The 20,434-nt window shown below is 40.8% G+C and overlaps 4 protein-coding genes and 1 long non-coding RNA gene across 6 annotated transcripts; 2 read left to right on the top strand and 3 right to left on the bottom strand.

Moving 5' to 3' along the window:
• Positions 1–1,088: 1,088 nt before the first annotated feature.
• Positions 1,089–4,632, top strand: LOC105694458 (coiled-coil domain-containing protein 50). 2 transcript variants are annotated; one of them, XM_012415143.2, is made up of 5 exons: positions 1,089–1,352; positions 1,428–1,490; positions 1,598–1,715; positions 1,999–2,176; positions 2,246–4,632. In XM_012415143.2, exons 1-5 carry the CDS (start codon positions 1,295–1,297, stop codon positions 2,867–2,869), a joined length of 1,041 nt encoding a protein of 346 aa, XP_012270566.1. In that variant the 5' UTR covers positions 1,089–1,294; the 3' UTR covers positions 2,870–4,632. The 2 variants fall into 2 exon arrangements, with proteins under 2 accessions (XP_012270566.1, XP_012270568.1); XM_012415145.2 differs by having other exon boundaries at positions 1,313–1,352; positions 1,598–1,623.
• Positions 3,451–5,305, bottom strand: LOC111674420. Its single transcript, XR_002762437.1, has 2 exons — positions 3,805–5,305; positions 3,451–3,719 (listed from the first exon to the last, which is right to left on the bottom strand). It is a non-coding gene; the product is annotated as an uncharacterized LOC111674420 (long non-coding RNA).
• Positions 5,306–6,066: 761 nt separating this feature from the next.
• On the bottom strand, positions 6,067–14,722 carry LOC105694448 (protein ELYS). Its single transcript, XM_023434837.1, is given in 7 exon segments — positions 6,067–6,209; positions 6,537–6,611; positions 6,776–11,289; positions 11,291–13,058; positions 13,122–13,416; positions 13,499–13,876; positions 14,142–14,722. Coding segments are annotated over 7 exon segments (7,071 nt in total). The 5' UTR covers positions 14,172–14,722; the 3' UTR covers positions 6,067–6,198.
• A 299-nt stretch (positions 14,723–15,021) lies between these two features.
• LOC105699980 (N-acetylglucosamine-1-phosphotransferase subunits alpha/beta-like) lies at positions 15,022–16,781 on the top strand (the record flags this gene model as incomplete). The annotated part of the gene is made up of 4 exons (XM_012425464.2): positions 15,022–15,392; positions 15,653–16,074; positions 16,167–16,378; positions 16,516–16,781. Coding segments are annotated over exons 1-4 (1,053 nt in total), but the record flags the coding sequence as incomplete, so codon positions are not given.
• A 696-nt stretch (positions 16,782–17,477) lies between these two features.
• Positions 17,478–20,260, bottom strand: LOC105699977 (DNA-binding protein Ets97D). The gene is made up of 6 exons (XM_012425460.1): positions 20,137–20,260; positions 19,522–19,819; positions 19,241–19,391; positions 19,058–19,149; positions 18,765–18,999; positions 17,478–18,691 (listed from the first exon to the last, which is right to left on the bottom strand). Exons 1-6 carry the CDS (start codon positions 20,172–20,174, stop codon positions 18,177–18,179), a joined length of 1,329 nt encoding a protein of 442 aa, XP_012280883.1. The 5' UTR covers positions 20,175–20,260; the 3' UTR covers positions 17,478–18,176.
• Positions 20,261–20,434: the final 174 nt, after the last annotated feature.

The following is a 20,434-nucleotide window of genomic DNA, read 5'->3' as shown; positions in this document are numbered from 1 at the left end:
CGGAAAGTGCCGGAGAGGGCCGGAGAGTTGCCGCTGAGTGCCGCAGAGTGCCGGAGAGCACCATCGGTATTACCAAAACGACTGATACTTAAATGAACTATGGTTGAATAAGATTTATAATACATATTTAAATAATAAAAAGAAAACGAAATCGAAAGCAACACCTGTTATATCGTATTCATAGCAGTTTCCTTAAATTAACAAAATACTTGATAAGCTTTTCTGACCTGGTCTTAAGGAAAGCGATGTGTCAATCTCACATAAAAAAAAGAATATTAAGACTCGTGCTATGTGCAATTAACCTCAATTGACTCGAAAGCATTTATTTGTATTTTGCTCGTCGTCTCGAGTCGTGCCCGTTAGTCACTCACTTTCTCACATTTACTGATTCATACTAAATTAAGACACAATTTTGCCATGTTAAATATTTATTTTAATCAAATGTTAGTTCATTTAATGCAGTTATGCACGAGACTTTCAAACCCCCGACTCCCTCTTAGAACGATAAAACGATATCTTCTTAATCATCAGTGAACAGAACGAATGACATCGATGACATGTGATTTCGAAATATTCCTTCATTCAACTTCCCTGCATAACACGAGCCAGCACGAGCCTATAACAATCCCCGACAATACTACCGAATACTACGCCGTGTACACAACGTGTACTACAAATCCCCAACCGAACATGGCGCGTACTACAATGTAATGCTGCATTCACCAACTCTTTTTTTCTCCCCCTCTCTAACCAAACTATACTTCGTGCATTCCATTATCGCGAATTACCGCTGCCATTGGTCACCTTTTACACGCTGATAAGCTGCAGCCAGGACATGCACTCTCCCACACTATTACGATCTATCGCTGCATTGACTGCATTCCGCTCTACTACTTGCAGCGTAGGACTATAGTACCACTTGTTCCGCGGCCACAGAATCCGGCGCTCCCATTGGCTGCGCTCTCATTCGTGATTCGTTGCGCCACCTCGCTGCCGCTCCGCATTCCATCTCCGGAGATATCGGGCAATACCGGGAGATACGTGCCCGCGTCAGTGTGCGGTGGTGTGTCGAGGCGTGCGATCGTGTGCGGCGGATCGTCGACGGTGTGTCGCATCGGGTGCAGTTTCACCAACACAGAGGGGCGGCTTCGAGTACGCAGCACCTCATTATTCAAGATGGCAAGGGAGAACGGAGGCGTCCCATAAGGTGATTGTAAACAAGAAGGCGTTTTCGAAACGAGGGACGGATTTCTAACCAAGAAAGAGGTTCGTCGCGCTCTCTGACGTAAGGAAGATGGCAAAGTCCGTATTGAGCTCGGATACCCTTCCAAAGGCAGGGCGAGTAAACGAGGGTGAGTGTCAGATGTGTCTCTCAGTCTCGATTTGTGGAGTTTGTTTGATAACGTCGTTTTCCCGGAATGTTCCAGTGTGTCGCGAGTGGCTGGTACACGAAGACGGCGCACTGGCTTACCGACTGCAGGATGAAGAAAGTAGGTGTAGTTCTTCGAGTCCGTGGGAAATGTTCCCTCGAGACTTGTTTGTACCTGTATCTTGAATTCCTTAATGAGTCACTGAGAACCTTTTTCTTTGTTCTCAGTTAAGGAGCATTATACGGGAAATAAGGTACGCAATGCTCAAGTACGGGAAGATGCCCCGAGGGCCAGGGTCGAACAGGAACTGGAAGCCTTGAGATACCAGAATTATGTTCAGCAACAGTTAGTAGAACTATGTTGAGTATAACGATGGGAATTGAATATTTTAAGCTCGTCTTAGGATATTGTTGCATGTTTTCGATGGTTGCACCTACGATTTCAAAAATTTTGAAACTATGACTTTTAGAAAGTAAAAGAAATTTTTAAAGTGGGACATTAATTTTTTATGTCTCTAAAACTTATACGTGGACTTAATATAAAGCGATCAATGGGTATCCCATTTGGTTTCCATTACCATTGTGAATCGATAAACGCGTGGATTTACAAAGTACTTTTGAACCGACAGAGAGGAACGGGATGCCCTTGTCGCGAAGCAAATAGCTCTAAATCTGGAACGAGAAGAACGACACAAGGAACGAGAGTTGCAGGAAAGAATGAGGTTGCAGTTGAGATTGGACGACGAAGCAGCGGAGTTGGAGGCACGATTGGTAATCCAAAAGCGCGTTCAAGAAGAAAAGGATCGGGTGAGAAGACTGCTGCTAATGCTTAAGATTTTTTAAATTCTTTATAAAGACATAAATAACCTTAAATAGGAGCTAGCAAGGAAGTTGCAACAAGAAGAGGAAGAAGCCTCCGAGGATACAGGAGATGGTCCAATTAACGAGCAGTTATTACTCGACCAGAAAATCGCGATGGAGGCACAGGATGCAGAACTGGCGCGGCTGCTGCAAGAAAAAGAACGAGCGAAGGCACGGCGAGCCAGGGAGCGAGCTAAACAGAGAAAACTGGAAAGGCAAATGCAGCAACTGGAGGGGCAGAATCTCGAGGAGAAACCTCCAAGACCCGACAAGCTGGAATTAAAGGCATCTCATGACAGGACCAAGTCTCGTCATAGCTCCTCCTATCCAGTTTATCCCGATCCAGAGGAAATTCAAGTATTGGACGAATCTATAGAAGAGGTACGAGAAGTACCTAACGTCGCTGCCATGATCGATCCGACCTACAATGGAAACACTCATCGAAGTACGTCCAGTGGTTCTAGTAGCACCGTGAGTCCTGGGTTCGCCCTGCCTATGTCGCCACAAGAATCGTTGATAGACGATGTGCCTTGCTACATGCCTATACCTGGTCAAAGACGTAATCAGAACCAGTCTCCCTCGAGGATGCACAAGGAGAAGCAGAAACGACGAGTTAAAGACGGATGCAAACAGCAGTAGAGAACACAGGTGAGACGGTTTCAGATGTTAAGGATTATTCCAGGGTCCTGAACCTTACGACTTTGCGACGTTCCCGTATAGACTTAGCGTTAGGTGAGTGTACGGTGACAGTTTGTCAATGATCATGAAACTCGAGATAACCCCAAAAATGCCTTAACGCAACGCGACGGATCGCTGCGATACTTCCGTGCAGAAGTAATGCTAAGATTGTAGTACGTACCGATCCCTTTCAAAATAAGAAGACTTCGTCCTGGCGCGAAGTTGGTCGTATTAATGTGCCTTGCTAATGGGCAAAATTCTCTTCACGCCTTATACGGGCGTTTAATTGATATAATACCGAAACGGCCATCCGCCGTACGAAACTAATATAGTATTTGTAGAATCGGCCCCGCTGTTGGCGATAGCGCTCCAAAAGTGTACCGTCCTTGAATCGAGTGTTAATTTTGATTCACAGGTTATGTCATAAGAAGTAACTTAGTACTTGCTAACATTTCTTTGGATACTTTCTTTGGGATGTAAGGCTAACATAACGAAACCGTAGTTGAATCAGAATGCGTCGAGCGAATCGCAACACCCAGCGATTCGTAGACACTTTTTCACTTTTTATTCCTTTTTAACACGTCAAGAATGATTAGCACCGATAACACGTGTTCGGCTATTGCCTGGCGACGCCTATTTTGTACAAAAGAACGTTTCATTCGGTATTCCGAGTTTATTATTCGGTTAGGATCGTGATTACTTTGAGATCTCCGTGTCCGAAGGCTGTCCACTTTCCACTCTAAGGGGGAGAAACCGCATTTTCCATTCTTTCTTTCATTTCCTTTGTTCTTCCTTTTCTTAGATCATGCCGCTATCGGAAATGAATCATAGTTTAATAGACCATTGAACATTCATGTCGATCGTTCGGTTCGACGAACTCGATCCGCCGGCTTTACCTTGTATTACTTCACCGCGTAATTACAACGACAATGACAACACTGCCAAAGATCTGATACTTTAATATTTGGTTCGCGAGTTGAGATCGGTCTGTACGAGACGTGTAATATCGAGGATTAAAATATAACGGTGATGTATTCATCGCCGGACGCGAAAAGTAGCACAAGAAACGCGGCTTCGTGAACTCACTGACATTTCGCCGGGAATTGGGCACAGGCGATGGGAATTCTCTCCCCGCGTAACACTTTTGCGACAGTGAAACGCATTTGAGGGTCCAGGTCGGCCATCTTGAATTTTAACGAAATTACGTATTCACAAATAACCTTTCGTCAAAAATATTATTCTCGTCGTGGTATACCGATTGGGAATCTTTCGTAATTTCGTTTGACGTTAAAATTCAACTTGGCCTGTGTGTGTTTATTCGGACTCTTCGGAAACGCTCGTACCTGGATACACGTTGCAATTTCCGAAGAAATTCAATGAGATTCACGACCTGTCGGGTCTTTGATGCATTAAGGCCTTGATGAGTAGCATTAATTACATACTAATAATTTAATAATCAGTCCATACTAATGATGGAGCGTACGATTGTTGATTCCGGTAACTTTCGGTTAAGAAAAGGATTACGTATTTTTTAGTGACGGTATTTGTTTTTAATTCGACCGCGTAACGTCTGTAGATATACTCGGGTTAAGTTTTCGAAACTCTTGGGTCCTCTTATATCAATAAGTTGTACTTCCCTAGTATTATAATTTTCTAGTTGACTTTTGGAGGGGATCTCGAATTTACGAGACATGCAATAAAGAGTATGGATGCGTACCCGTTAATTGCGTTTCTGATTTAACGACCGATCGGTTGCCTTGGTAATAATTTATGATTTCAAGGAGGGCATTTTTACGCTAGGATCTAAGCTCACTTAATTATCGCAATTCTCCACGGTGACTGGACTGTTCTTTTGACAACCTTATACGTTAGTTTTCCTATACGTTTATTGTATCAATATAAGCTATACATAAGCATATCAATAAATTATTTACAACCGTATGGTACAAGTATCCGTCGAACCAGCAGCTCGTCACCCCGGAAACCCATTGCGACATGTTCGATGATCCTGGGACAATAGAATTTATCGGATAGGATGAAAATTAAAGGGATCGATTTACAATAAAAGGACTGTCGAGAGAATACGATCTTTTCGGTTTGTTCGAATGGAATTCGGTACGTAAATTAACGATCGCTGAGAGTCCCTCCTTTGTGAATTGGAACTGGACTTTCGATGACGGGGGTGTACAATTGTCACACACGAGACTAATTCTGTCTTCATATTATTTAATGTGTTATCAATTAACCGAAACAAGGAGATCTTATGCTCTATCGATACAGTATACTTGGCTGAATATTATGCGACCCGAGGGCGTGTAACGCGATAATTGTAACGACCTTAAGAAAATTATAAACAAATTCCGACCCTGCACATCGAATAAAAGTGTTCATCGAACCAGAGAAGTATAACGATGGGAATTGAATATTTTAAGCTCGTCTTAGGATATTGTTGCATGTTTTCGATGGTTGCACCTACGATTTCAAAAATTTTGAAACTATGACTTTTAGAAAGTAAAAGAAATTTTTAGTGGGACATTAATTTTTTATGTTTCTAAAATTTATACGTGGACTTAATATAAAGCAATCAANCTTTACAAGTCTTTACAAGAGACGCGTTCTATTTTCCAGCGAAGGTGCGATCTCTCGATCGGAGGATAATTTCACTGGGACTTTCTAAATGATTTATGCGCTCGAGGGTGGGAGATTTAACGAGCAATTACTCTTCGCATCTAATTACACCGGCAATTGCCTTCCCGAGGTCTGGCGAAATTATACTCCGATATTGAATTTAATCGTGAAGCTGATTTCAAGTTGCGAATGTGCGAATCGAGGATCGTCGTTTTCATGCCAAACTCGTAAATGTTGGTCGGAGAGACCTTAAAAGGATATATTTTCCGCATCGGGGATATCTTTAATATCAGAAATCGCCGGTCAATCGTGTTATGGCTTAATATATCAACGCTCGGTGTTTTAACCCTAGAATCTGAAATGAAACTTTTTATTATCAAACCTTATAGACATCGTTTTTCTAAATCACAGTATTCAGCGTGAAAACGATCTTGTCTGGATTCGCATTATCGACGCGCGCGATTTATCCCGAGTATTATACAAAATTACATAACCGTCGCTTTTCGACCCGTCTGAGAAGAAATTATTTCATTACCGCTTTATTATTGTAAATTTTGTGCGAGACTGAAAGATCCTAGTTTCCCTTCGGTTCGAGGATTTCTTCTTTCTCGGCAACTCTGGCTCCATCTCCATCTCTTCTTTCGACAACGGAGAGATAAAGTTCATATTTTTCCTGCAAACAGAGATCATTAGTAATTGTTTAAACGATCTGCGGGGGGATTTACGGAAATGCCAAGCTTGCGGGATTTTATAGCAATATTTTAATCTCCTCGATAAGCAGTGCCATTACATTTTTGCCTAATCGACGTTATCGCATTTCTCGTATTCAATAGTCTTGCACGGAGGGCTTTATATTTTAGGGACAGGGTACAACAGAAAAATCATTGTTTAGAATATTATTTTCTTAGATTAGCCAGTTTAGGCTCGAGATAAATTCGCTTACACAAGAGCAAGCGCAGGACAGTCAAAGTTATGGGTTTAGGGTAGAATAAATACCTACGAGGCTGCTTTGGTGTAAGTGACTTCGATCTTGTGTGTGGTGGTGAGAAAACATATTCTGGTATTCGATCCGTCCCTGCGAAAATAAGTTTGTACAGTCATTCGTTCTTGCTTCACTAAATTTGACTTATCAAGTCATGTATCTCGGATACGTCAAGATCTATATAAAGTCTCGCTTAAAAAAATGTCTACAAATTTGACCGCGAGGTTATGGGGAACGGCTTAATAATTTTATGTTACCTCTCTGATCTCTAGGATACCCTGACGGTTCACTAGGAGGCGAGAAGGAGAACACTTTCTCCTCCTCGACACTTTTCTGAGAGGTTTTCCTCCCTCTTTTAGGTCTCGATAAGGTCTCTTCGTCTGGTGAATCTCTAGTCTGGTCAGAGGTTAGGGGAACTCGCACTTCGGAATCGTCACTCTTTTGAGATGCCTTCCGTCCACTCGTTGGCTTGCCCACTGCCAACTCCTCTTCGTCGACACTTACTCCAGACGTCGTTCTCTTCCTCCTCTCGAGCTGTCTCTTGACAGGCTTCTTGACACTTTCATCTTCCTTCTCCTCCTTCTTTGATTCATCTTCCATTTCCTTAGATGGCTCCTCTACGATAACCTCCTCCGTTAGTCTTCTAGGAAGCTTTCCTATCCGAGTGGTCTTTCGCTTCGATGGCAGTTTGACAGGTTCTTCGCTGGCAGCTCTTCGCTCTCTGGCTATGGAGCTCTTTTCCTTCTCCGTGGTAGCCTTCGAAGGCCTCCCCTTGGCAGGACTTAGAATTTCCTCAAGTTCCTCGGGTATCGACTGTATGGAGGAACGTCGACTCCTGGTGTTCGCTGCGGGGCTACTGGTCAGACTTTCCAAGAGCTGAGGTTTACTTCTCCTGGTGGGCACTGGAGATCGTGGCTCTTCTGCGATGATCTCTTTCGCTAAGCTGCTGGACCTGGTGATTCTGGGAATCTCTTCGGGGATGGTTTCCTTTGTTATGCTGTTAGACCTTGTGGCTCGACGAGTCTCTTCAGGAATAACTTCCTTCGATGAACTACTTCTTGTGATTTTAGTCTCTGTTACGGTATCTTTGGGCACCGAGCTGCCCCTCTTTCTTGATGTTTTCTGTACAGATTTTTCACTGACATCCGAGGTGACCGAAGAAGACCCAGTAGCTCTTGAAGGTAAGCTTGCGTCAGGATTATCATTGATATCCGATGATACGGAAGAAGACCTGGTTGCTCTCGATGGCAGGTTGACATCTGCATCTTTAGACGAGGAACCTCTTCGAGGCTTTCCTACTTTTTTCGCTGGTGTTGTTGGTTTCTCTTCATTTGGTTTCTCTGTTCTGGGAGACACTTTGGATTTAGTTAAAACGATTCTTGGCTCCAAAGTCACTTGTTCTGGTATCAGGGTAGAATGTTTAGTTTTTCTGCTGGACTCTTTGGATTCGTTTTCGTACACTTGCTCCTTTGTCACTTTTAGCGAAGAGGTTAGGGTTTCTTTTGCTTGCGAGGATGATCTTGATCTTCCTTTTTTCACAATGTTCAAGGAGCTGTCCAACTCCGAGGACTCGGTAGGGTGGACTGCTTTTTCTAGAACCTTCGTCGAAGAAACCAGAACTTCTTTCACCAGAGAACTACCCCTTCGGAATCTCCCTATCTTCTCTGTCTCTGAACTCACCTTTGACGAAGACGCTGCTTCCTTGATCAAAGAGGAAGCTCTTTGAGACCTGGTCACTCTTCCCGGAGTCTCTTTTTCTAGCTGAGGTGCATCGATATCTTTCGTAGGAATACGTTTTACCGGAGTCGAGTCTTTACTGCTAGATTCCTCCGTCGAAGGCTTGGCCTTTGTTGATAATCTTGACACCGTTGATTCCCTGTCACTTTGAGGATCCACTTTAGAAATTGGAGACTCCTCTTTATTCCTTTTTTGACGTCTCGCTGAATTTTCTAACTCATCCGTAACATGCAACAATGGCGAAGACTCCACACTAGTGTATTCTAAGTCATCTGTCACATCGCTATGTTGATTCTCTTCTTTCTGGATATTGAGTACTTTTGTTGTCAAAGAAGTATTCTTGTTCCGTTGAGAAGTATTAAGGGACTTTCTATTTGTGATTTCGCGTACTTCAAGGTTAAGCTCTCTTGCATTCTGAATTTCTGCAGCTTCATCGATACTCTCTTTAGCTTCTTCGCTAACATCTGATTCGTCTTCTGTGAAATCTAGGTTATCGTACACACCTTCAGTTGGCATGGACGTAGAGACAGATTCTTCCTCGTGTTCTACTAACTCTTCTAACTCTTTTTCACTCTGTTGATCCGCGATCGGCTGGTAGTCGTCGTCCTTGGAGGACTCGTCATCGGTGATGTTCAAGTCACGAGCCAAGAAACCGGAAGTTTTGGATGCTCCGTTGTGATGCACAGAACAGGAAGATGTTATGTCATCCGAAGTAGACTTTTCATGCGAAGACTTACCGTGTTGAGTGCTCGTTTCAATGGAATTAGATAAGCTATGAAAACCTTCGTTGTCGCTTTCTTCGTTGTCTATCAAAGCTGGCATGTCGTCTTCCTCGGAGCTACTGGCCCGAGATAACCTATCGCTCCAGTCATCTTTCCCACATTTGATTTTATACTTCGCGAGTTCTTCATTCTCTTCTCTCAATTTCTCATGATCTCGTTGTACGGCTTCTTCATCCTCTTTGGTACTTTCTTTATTTTCCTGCTGTCTTGTGTCATTATCGATTACTCTTGAATCGAGTTCTACATAACCTGCACGGTATCTAGTAAGTTCATCTCTACCGTTTGAAGTTTCTCCTCTTTCCAAAGCCTGCGATGTTTCATTTACACTTTCACTCCTCGTAGACTGTCTTGTTAAATGATTCTTTGTATGCTCAAAGAACGGTGTAGAGTCAGTATCTTTTTCCACACCGAGTTTGCCCATGTCGGTGACACTTTCACTTCCATTAGCTTCAAGACAGTTTTCAGAAACTGTGACCATTGTCAAGGTACTCGTGCGCGTTGAAATCGATGTTCTGGTTTCAATGACCATCATTTTCCTTGAAGAGTCTGTACTTTTAGACAGCTTATCCTCCAGCGATTCATCGTTCCTCCTCAAAGGAGACCCGTCAATCCTTCCTTGGATAGACTTATTTTTATTACCACCGTTATCAGGAATCCCAGAATGGTCGAAGCTACTTCCCGAAGATAATATCGTTGATGCGTACATCGTGGAGTTTAGTAACGAATTTCGAGGCTTAGGAGTTTTCAATGCAGGTGTGCCAGCTTTATCACAATTAAAGAAGCCCGCAGAAGAGTTGCTGGATGTATCCATCGGCAATACAGAGGTTGAAGAAATTTTCCTAGAAGCAGTACTACCTGATGTAATGGGTGAAGCAATATTCGGTTCCAGGGATGTGTCCCTCGAGGACCTTTGACTGCTTCTTTTCAATCCTGGCCTCGGTCTAGGTCCAGAAATATTTCTACTGCCGATGCTGCTATCGTTTAATAGCACACTTTCGTTGAAAGACTTCTCACTGATGTTCGAACTGAAATACGTTTCGGTGCTTTCCTGGGACACGTTAACCTTATCTACAACACTCTCCGCAGGAACACCGTTAACTTCACTAATAGACAAATCGGAATCATCATTGGGCTGTCCAACGCTGAAACGAATCTGTCTTGGGGGTTTCTTCTCCTTCTCTCTTGGCTCATCTGTCAGCCGTTCCCATAAGTTCTTTTCGTTACTAAAAGTACACGGTGAGGTAGAATTTCTAAGTAGCTGTCGAATCTTCAATATGGATTGAGGAACCTCCGTATCTTTCAAGGTCTGGCTTCTCTTCAACACCAACGGTGTCTCCGAAGCAATATTCATGCCTGAATCTCTTTGGCTACCCGATGAGTTTCCTTCGTTGGAGATTCTTCTCCTCTTCCTGCTCTCAGGCGACGTTTCTTCATCTCTTCGATCCAAAGTATGCTTCCCTCGCCCTTTTTGCACCAACTCTGGGAATACCACGCAACTGCTGGCAATGTTATTTAAATTGGTTTTCAATGATAAACACGGAGCACTCACGAAAGGTATTCTTGCCCTTTCTCCACGCACATAAGTTTCCCTAACTTTCTTCATCGCACTCTCATAGATGTCCTTTGTTCTGGGACAACTCTTTCGGTGAGACATCGGTCTTGGATATCTTGACTCTGTGCTGACATCCAAACTCTTGCCTACATTGGCTGAGAATTGTTTTGCGACTGTAGGCATAGTGGCACTGTACGCTCCTAATATAGTTGCAGTCACAGATTGAGGCTCTTTCTTTCTAAGAATCGGAATTTGCATACTGCTTGCTTTAGCGAACTCGCATCTTTGCAGATAATAGAGAAGACGTAACTCGTCGCACTTGTTTTCCTCCAAAAACCTCACAAAGGCTTCCTCTTCTTCGGGGTCTAACGTCAAATGAAGTATGTCGTGAAGTTTTCCGTGAGTCTTGCATGCCAGGAAGAACCGAGAAAGCAACTCGGCGTAATGTGACGGTGGCCTCCGATGAAAGGCTGATTGGACCAATCCATACTCCACCGATAGACTGATTACGGTGCCTTGATCATCGAGAGATAGAAGAGGTGGATTTCTGACTCGCAGATACGTGAGAGCCAATTTATGTTTGTTGTTCTTTATCAAGGTCCTTATCACCAGCTGATGATGCCAGTCCTTGAAATCTGAATCGGAAATCAGTTGATCCGTCAAAATCTCTAGATTCCCTTCGTAATCTTCATGATCGAGCCTGAGTAAGTCTTATCAAACTCGGACTCAACTTGAATGCCGAGGGATACTTTATAAGCCTGTCGACTCCAGGATAAGAACCTTGGAGAAGTGTCGCTAGATCCATCAACAGGTAAATCGTAATCTGATGCTTACTCTCCGTCTCATCGATGTCAGACCGATGGCAATCGGCAAGGAAACTTCTTAACAATGATTGCAACGAAGGTGGAGGATAGTTGCCACCGGTATTCAAATCACCACTCTCTCGCTCCCACTGAGCTTTTAATGGCGAACACTCTCTAGTGATCAACTCATCGATGAACAAATCCGACACTTCACTACTGTTATTCCTGAGTTCCTGGTTCATCGGTCTTCGCTTTTCCTTGTACATAGCTGCTATTTTCTCACGCGGATAGGGAATCTTCAGGCTGAGAGACATCGGTAATGTCTCATCCTCCATATCATGGGTCTCTGGCAGTAATCCTACATGATAGAACCACAAAACTATCTGGAGATGAGTGGCGATTCGTTTGAGTGTTCTGAATTGCTTCGTAAGATCACTGGATTCTGCTGGTACCATAGCCACGACGTTCATTAGACACTCCAGTTGTTGACAGTAAAAGCGCAGAATTTTTGCCTCGGCCTCGCCAATGCTATTGCCGGACTGATCGAACAATGGTACGCATAATCTATCCGCTGCCAACTTTATCGTAGAAGCCCTTTGGACTCCCCACTTGAGAAATGCTGGAAACAAATAAGAGGCACTACCGTCGGACCACTCCCTTGCACACTTTATCAAGAACGTAGCCCATCGTTGTTCCAGACACAGAGATAGTAACATGTCACGTTGCATATTTTGATCACAGTCGAAAGAGCAATCAGTGTTGAAAGGAATAAGTCCTACAGCCAGACATCGATGATACGTCTCTGATGGCTGGATTAAGATTACGGGACCAGCGCGATATATGTCTCTGAGGAGGTCAAGTTGGAGTCCTTGAGTCATCCAAAAATTCAGTCGACTGGAGCACAGCTCCACCCACTCCAAAGTTAAGGAATTTGGGTAGAACAATTCTTCCGGTGTAGTTAATCCATTGCTTTTGAAATCCTTCAAAGTCGACGAAATGTAGGCACAACTTAGAATCGTATCTTCTCCTATCGCTTCTGATTCTCCTCTGGTGTTGTAGCTGGCTAGGATGCTGTTGGGGTTTTGGCACTCGCCGATGGTGTGTGGCATTTGCTCCTTATACCATTGATTCAAGTCAAATAGAAGAGTCCTATTGTCGGTCCCAATTAACAACAAGTTGTCTTCTCCCTGCTTGTTGGTCGAGTCTGTTTGCTCTTGGTTTAAGTTTCTCTCGACAGGACTTAAACCTATTATTCTCTCTCCTTTCTCTAATTTAAACTCAAATTTCAAACTCGGGGCAGCTTCTAGATTGAAGTATAAATTTGTTCCCTTGTTATGGTATTTTTTTTCGAATAGCATAGCATACATTTTTAACATCGGGGACGCATCCCCTGATTCGTCTTGATATGCTACCCACAAGTAGTAAAATGGTTTTGGATCGTCCGTAGGCTCCAAAAGGGCCAAGTGGCTGATATTCATACTTCTGTCAACCGATGGACTTATCCAACCAAGCGAGCCATCATTTTGCCAAATCATTACCCTACCCATACATCCAGCTATTAGGCAGCCGATTTTTTTTGAACTTACAAGTGCAGTAGTTAAGTTCTCATCGTAGAGAGGCATCGACTCGTACTCAGCTCGGTTGAATTTTAGGGATCGTTCGATATCTAAAAATGATGGAACGTGAGATATATTTATACTAAGAATTTGTAACATTCAAGATTACTTACAATCAGTTAGTAGGTCACAGGCAGCATGTTTGTCTTTATTGAAATGATGTCTGGGAGTAGATGATTGTTTCAAAAACTCAATCTCTGTTGGAGACGATTCATCTATTGGTACTTGGCAACTTTCTCCTTCCCATAATGTACGCCGTAGGTCGATTATTATATGACGAAGGCTCTTTAGAGTGACACAAGCTGTACCGTTATCAGAAATTAAGATATTACTTGATCTATTATCGCTCAACTCTTCCCATTCGGCACCACCATGTATAACACAGACTTGCTCCACACCAGCTGGCATCTATAGAGAAACGTGGTACTGTAAGCTATAATACTTGTATAATTGGCAACAAAAGAATGCAGAATATGCATTTAATACTTACTCGAATAGCTCTGAGTACACGCGAAGTAGTGCAGTCATATATGCATACTAATCCGAGGGAATCTTTAATTCTACTTGCTCTATTATCCAGTTCTACTAAAAGTAGCGGAACTTGACCAGGCTGTGCCGGAAACGCAGAGACACAAGTGACTTTATGCCGAAAAGTCCTCGAAGCGATCGTCTTTCCACTTCTCGCATTTATCACAACAAAGTGAGCACCGCGACTAAGCCACGCATAAGCTGCATTATGGAAAAGTCCACCAAGAGTGCTAAAGGGACCCTTGCCTAGCACGGATCTTACGGGTGACTCTGTTTCTTCCTCATCTATGTTGTTTAAGCCATTCCAATTTGCAATCTGGAGTTCTATCGATCTGCGAACCTAAACAAACATTTAAGAAGATATCGGAGAATTTAGTAATCGAATGAAAATGTATTTTAAAAGAATGCAACGATAGCATCTGTACAATCTAACGGATACATTTTTATTCTTCAATGCTATGATAGAAAAAGATAGACATTCTAAGTTACAATCGACAAAACTCCGCGAATCACGTATTCGTAAATGCGCGCACGGGCTTTACATCGGTCACTAATCTGGTCATTTATATTAATCAAATTTAAAGAACAATATCGCAAACAGTTACCTCGCAACTCGTTTCTTCTAATTTCTTCATGTTTCAAACGCGTTGTCCAAATTATACCTACTCTAAAAAGCATTTAAAAAAAACAGTTTTCTGCGACACAGCGAGAGGTTATGTACGAGCTTGCTTCACAATTTTTTTTTACGCAACAGTAACCGCAATCTGGTCTTGTCTTGGATATGGCGCGTCCACGAAACCTAACGACTAAATCACCGATACAATTTTGATATCCAAATCATGAAATGAAAATGGAATATTATCTATCGCGTTACGCGTGTGACCATTTTAAAACGCGACATAACCGTGGAATGCCAATCCGGGTTACCAACGGTAATCTTCGAAAACTGAGGCAACTGAGGTCACCGCGAGGATCGGAGAAGATCAACTATGAGCAGAATAATTCCATTTCCTGAAATAATGATCACTCTAAAAAAGCGATAGTAACAGTATTTTAAGTATTTCTAAAGGTGAATGTGTCACGTCAAAATTATTATTCTTTCTTTAAAAAAATTTTTGTATTATCCTCTTTGTCCAATATGGCGGACGGAGATGAACGACAGATTGTCCAACTTTGTATTCAAAATTCGGTATTCTTAATTGAAGGGATGTTTTCACGAAAGCGACGAACGGTACTTCTAGGTTGCTCAAATGTTTTAATTTTAGTCGTTTTTTAACGAATTTCGAATGAGAGATAAAGAAAAAAAATCATTTTAAATTTGATATGTATTCCCGTGTATGTATGTATGTACATCATAATGTGAATTGTTCTCTAGTTAGTTGTTATACCAGCAAGAATACCGCCTTAAATGGCGCGAGATTCAAATGACTGCATCGTTTAACGATAGCATCTATCAGTTTGCCACCGGTTGTTATTCTAACAACTGAGTTTTAATTTTAATGCTGTGTCCATTAGTGAATAATGTATTCTAAGATCTGAAGGCTCCATTATCGTTAATTACTCTTCTTCTAGATACGTCATTGCATAAATATTTAATGTATTTTAATAGTAAATGGCTTTGGAACTCGGAGGATGCCGGCTAGTTGCCGGTGCTATGGAAACATGGACACGAAGGGGTGGACCATGTCTCTTGAAATTTTGCGATGATAATCACGTTGAAAACATTCAGTGATTTAATGAGTACATGGAAAATAGTACAACGGCGGTGCTACGACCTCCTTTCACATAAATACTCGCTACTTGTAATTCTTATAGCATTTACTTGCATATTCATCGGCATAATACATTTTGGAGAGGTTAGGAATGTTACGTCAAAGTAAATTTGAGATTCTTGCAATGAAATTACCGGCTAGATGATTGCACTTTTATTAACAGTTGATTTTGTCTATCTGGGTTATTAATCTTATGCATTTATTCACTGAAGCATAATAAATGCTTTATTAGTATCGGCATTGTCATTGTTATTATTTTATTTATACAGACTATTTTGTCATTCGAGTAAATCATTTTAATTATTATTTGAATTGATAACATAATTGTCCGTTTTACAAAATAGGTTTGGATAGCATGGAGCAAAGAGAAATACAAAGCAGTATTTCATTCATTCAATGACAATATACTTGGTATATCATTTCAAAATAAATTGTGCCAACATGTACCCATTGATGTGGTGTATACATGGGTAAATGGTTCCGATCCAGCATTTCTGAAAAACCTTCAGAGATATGTTTCTCTAAACGATATAAATGCAGCTACACCGAGGTTCAGTGATAAAGATGAATTGCGTTATTCGCTTAGATCCATAGAAATGTACGCCCCTTGGGTGCGACATGTATATATTGTAACCAATGGCCAAATACCAAATTGGCTGGATATGGATAATCCACGTATGACCCTTATTACTCATGATGATATTTTTCTTGATCCAGCCGATTTACCGACATTCTCTAGTCCTGCAATTGAAAGTCATATACATAGGTATGGTAACTACTTTGATCAAAATGGAATGCTTAACAAATGAACATTTAAATTTGCATTTTAATGCTTACCAAATATTATTCCTTTACCAGGATTCCTGGTCTGTCCGATAAATTTTTATACTTTAATGACGATGTGATGCTGGGTGCAGAAATATGGCCTGAGGATTTCATAACACAAGCAGGTGGTCAAAAAATATACCAAGCATGGTGGGTCCCAGATTGTTCTGAAATCTGCCCATGGGCATGGGTTGGAGATGGAGCATGCGATCCGGCTTGCAATACAACATTGTGTGAATTTGATGGCTAGTATAAGTTATATCTCTGGTAAAAGAAAGTTTAATACGTAAATATTTTGTCCCCTATAATTGTATCATAATTTAAAAATTACATTGGCATCAACATCAGCAACTATATACTGAAAAAATATATTTATTAACAGGTGGTGACTGTGACGTTACACCAATGACAACAGATAGTGAACCGTTAGAAGAAGAAAGTGATTATCCTTACAAATTTTTACAGGATACACAATTAAAAAATCAAGATGCTATGAGAATTTTGAATATTTTAAAAAATAGGAGCAACGTACTGACTGCGATGACCAGTATTGGATCACTAGTTCAGAGATCATTGAAGTCACCACCGTCAACTGCCGCATGGTATTACCATCACGTGTACGTGAGCCGCCAATGGCGACTGGTAGATGGTACCGCCATCGCGAGTGCGCGAGCTCCTATCAGAAATTCGTTGCGCCGCCCTTGGGGGCAAAAAACGGTGAAAGCTAATGTACGAAACCAGAGGGCAGCACAGGATGCGATCTCACGATTCTGCCCGTAAGCAATCTCCCAACTCATCTCTGATTGCACACGGAAAGGCGAACGTGACAAAGCTCTCCGATGCACTTGGATGCACTTGCTTAGGTTTTATAGAATGAGGTGCACGTCTCGTCGTGCTACCTAACCTCTAAGGCAGGAATTCAATTTTTGTTTAGAATCATCTACAAGATAACCTAGAATAACTAGATAACTCTAAAATACCTTTGATATTTTTCAATCATTTAAAAATTGTATTTGTTATTCCCCAGCTGTAAACAATGCAGATAAAGGATGTAGTAAACTTACTTTTAATCACTTTATGCGTACCTTTATACAATTACAAGCACCATTCGGATAACTATAATTACTATCTCGCATGTGTCACAGTTAACATTTTATTTGCGAACACCTGTTTCGATATTACAAAAATACAGAAGTGTGATACGTGAAGTAAACTTTAATAGTTATTTTTTTTATAAAACTTTATGCAAACACTTGTGTAAACTGTTAACTGTTAGCACAGTTTCTCACACTTATTGACAAATATTAATTGGATTCGGAACACGTCTTTATTTGTACTGCTCCCTTTTAATGTATAAAATATTATATTTGTCTTGCATATGTACAATTTTTGTTAAAAAAGTCATTCAGAAATGTAACGTATAATTTACAGGTTTACTTATCCAACTTATATAAATGTAAGATATTTACGTAAGTATCTTCAATCCAATTGAAAATTGATAGATTTATATCGGCTGTACTGATTAGGAATAATGAAAAATTAAATTGTTCATTACTTTTAAAACTCTGCAAGTTACAAAATGAAATTCACGCAAACACGATTTGTATTATTTTATCGAATTCGTACTTTCCTTCAAATTTTACATTACTATTTGGAAACTTGCATAAAAGGGTAAATTACATTCTGTTTAATTACCCTAATAGTCGATGTCAATGATAGTTTAGAAATTTCGGCAATATTTCATTGACATAAAATATGTTGAATATGAAGACATCGCGAAAGTAATTTATCGAATTAATAAAAACTACTTAATTGATGCCAAAGTTATAAAAAATATATACGTATCACTGTTTGGAGCTATTTCGTTTTAGAGCACTAATTCTGTAATCATCGATCGCGTTTCTGAACTTTCAAAATCACCGATACGGTGAATTTTTCTGGTGATCGTAGAAATATACACTCTTTGCAGCGAATGTCACTGAATAGTAGGTTCGATAATAGAAAATACTGTACATCATGTACAGAAGCAGGTAGAGAACTTAATCAGAAGTACCGTCGTCCATCTTCCACTAGACGACTCAGCTCTGCTGCCGAATAGCCCAACAGCTGCTTTAGGTCACAAACGAATTTATAAACAAATCTTTTTCCATGAACCTTCGAGATCATGTCACCGTCGTAATAGTAGCGTAAAGCTCTACTAAGCTTCTCATAATTCATGGATGGTTTATTCTTGCGAGCTCCCCACAACTGAGCTACAGCTTCGGGCTGGTTCAGCTTGAACTCTCCTTCGGTCCCCACCCACTGAATAGCACCTCTTTGTTCTCGATCAGTCAATAATTCCAGGAGAAATTGCCATAATTGAATCTGACCGCTATTTACTCCTCTACTGGAAGTAGCTACCATAATAGGCGTTGAATCGACATTTGTTAACGGCACACTGATCAATCGAGATTGCTGGGAAGTTGCGCTGCGTACTTTTGCACTCTTCTGACTTCGCACCTTCATGGTTCTGTCTGAATTTTCGTTGGCAACCGCTGGAGGATCCTTTTGTACCACAGCTGCAAATAGTCAATTGTACAGTAAGCAATTGTTTTACATGACAGTATATAAATGAATTATCAATCTACTTACCAACAAATTTGCACTTCCTTAGTAATTCTAAATGTGTCCAGAATACATCACCAGGATCGAGAGGTACTTTTGCTTGGAACTCATCCAAAGTTAAATTGTACAACTGCGAGCCAGTGATATTCCAATCAGCTAATCTCAAAGAAACCAAATTAAATTGTCTAACAGCCCACTGAAGCCAATGCTTCACGTGTGTTTGGGTCCATTCTTTTGGATCTGCTGGAATTTTCAGTCGCTCCTAAAATCAAGACACCATTAATTATAATGTTAAAATTTTTATATTTTTAAAAAGTCACCTGTTCCTTTTTATATTGTGCATCGACCATCCATCTAATCACATTTTGCTTTCCTTCTTCATTCGGCGTGGCAGCAGCCGAATTATGTTCCGCTAAACAAGAAATTGATACATTTGTTATATACTGCTGATCGCATATACTGAAAATGCAAACATGGTAGTTTTAATAGAGCGTGTTACTCACAGCTATTTTCAGCAAGTTCCACATAATCTTCTGCTGGTTTTAAAACATCCACAATATTTATACGACGTTGTGTTGCTTTTATTTGGACGTTTACTTGCACCAAGCCTTCGCCTTGCACACACTGATCGACCAAGTTTTTGTGACTCTCTAACTGAAGCAAAATAATATTATTAACAATTTATTGCAAAATCAATTCAAAACTCAATTGGATTCGTGGCAAAGGAAATGATAGGTTTTGAAGCTAGTATGATTTTTTTAAATCATATCGAACACTTATTTACCATTTGGGCATCTTGTAGCCAAAATGAATAATCCATCAGCTCAACGCCGAGCCTCTGTTCTAAGAGATTTCTTAGAGTTGATAAAGGCTCCCTGATATCCATGTGTTGCATTAAAACACCGTCGTTGTAATCGTCTCCATTTGTAGCACCCTCTAATGCAAAACTGGGCTCTACTTCCAAGTCAGAACTCTCCTGCTGCAGTTGGGCCATAATATCGTCTTCTTGCGACAACATCGCCTCCGGTTCCATTTTTATTCGTTTTAACATTGCATAATCTGATTCCTCGTCCGTGTCGAGACTGTTTTTAAATGAATTAGCTCTTAGAAACTTATATTTCTCTTTGCGTATCTGATATAAAAGGTAAAAAGGCAGACAAAGTCTGTGATAGATTCGACTTCAACGATCGCAGGTTTTTTACTCTTTTATTAACTTTAAAAGGTTAGTTAATGTGAAAATAGTTTTAAGTTAAAATGTTTATTTATGAAGTATTATTATAACATATTTAACAATCTTCCAGTGTACTCGCGGGTACACATGTAAATAAAAATTCTTAACATAATCTTGACCATAAATAAATTATATAACGTACATTATTTGTATTATAAATAATTGTACCTTTTTACTGATGTTATTCGACAACTTCCTTCTCCCATAAGTATTCAGATTTATAACAATCGTGGCAATCGAATAGTTAACACGAAATCATTAACAACCTCCTCAACGTGGTAACCAAACAGCAATAGAGATGATGGAGTGCATCGTTGCCAAGTTTCTCTGAAGAAATTGCCATTTTCTTCACAGATGGCGTTCGCAATCGTTATATGTCAGCCCTGTCACTCTCTACTTTACCTTCATAAGAACTATTTTCAGCTATACCTAATAAGCGCCATCTTCAAGTTCACGCCACAAAACG

This window comes from Orussus abietinus, unplaced genomic scaffold (assembly GCF_000612105.2).
Source record: "Orussus abietinus isolate OABI.00-Male unplaced genomic scaffold, Oabi_2.0 scaffold76, whole genome shotgun sequence".
NCBI classification, from domain to species: Eukaryota; Metazoa; Arthropoda; class Insecta; order Hymenoptera; family Orussidae; genus Orussus; species Orussus abietinus.
This window is presented reverse-complemented; position numbering and strand designations above follow the sequence as displayed.

Coding starts and splice junctions, on each gene's coding strand:
- LOC105699977 (XM_012425460.1), bottom strand. CDS start 20,174: ATGGGAGAAGGAAGTTGTCGAATAACATCAGTAAAAAG. Junction 19,150..19,240: donor GGAACTTGCTGAAAATAGCT/GTGAGTAACACG, acceptor TTTCTTGTTTAG/CGGAACATAATTCGGCTGCT. Junction 19,000..19,057: donor CACAATATAAAAAGGAACAG/GTGACTTTTTAA, acceptor TCTTGATTTTAG/GAGCGACTGAAAATTCCAGC.
- LOC105694458 (XM_012415143.2), top strand. CDS start 1,295: ATGGCAAAGTCCGTATTGAGCTCGGATACCCTTCCAAAGGCAGGGCGA. Junction 1,716..1,998: donor CAGAATTATGTTCAGCAACA/GTTAGTAGAACT, acceptor TTGAACCGACAG/AGAGGAACGGGATGCCCTTG. Junction 2,177..2,245: donor TTCAAGAAGAAAAGGATCGG/GTGAGAAGACTG, acceptor AACCTTAAATAG/GAGCTAGCAAGGAAGTTGCA.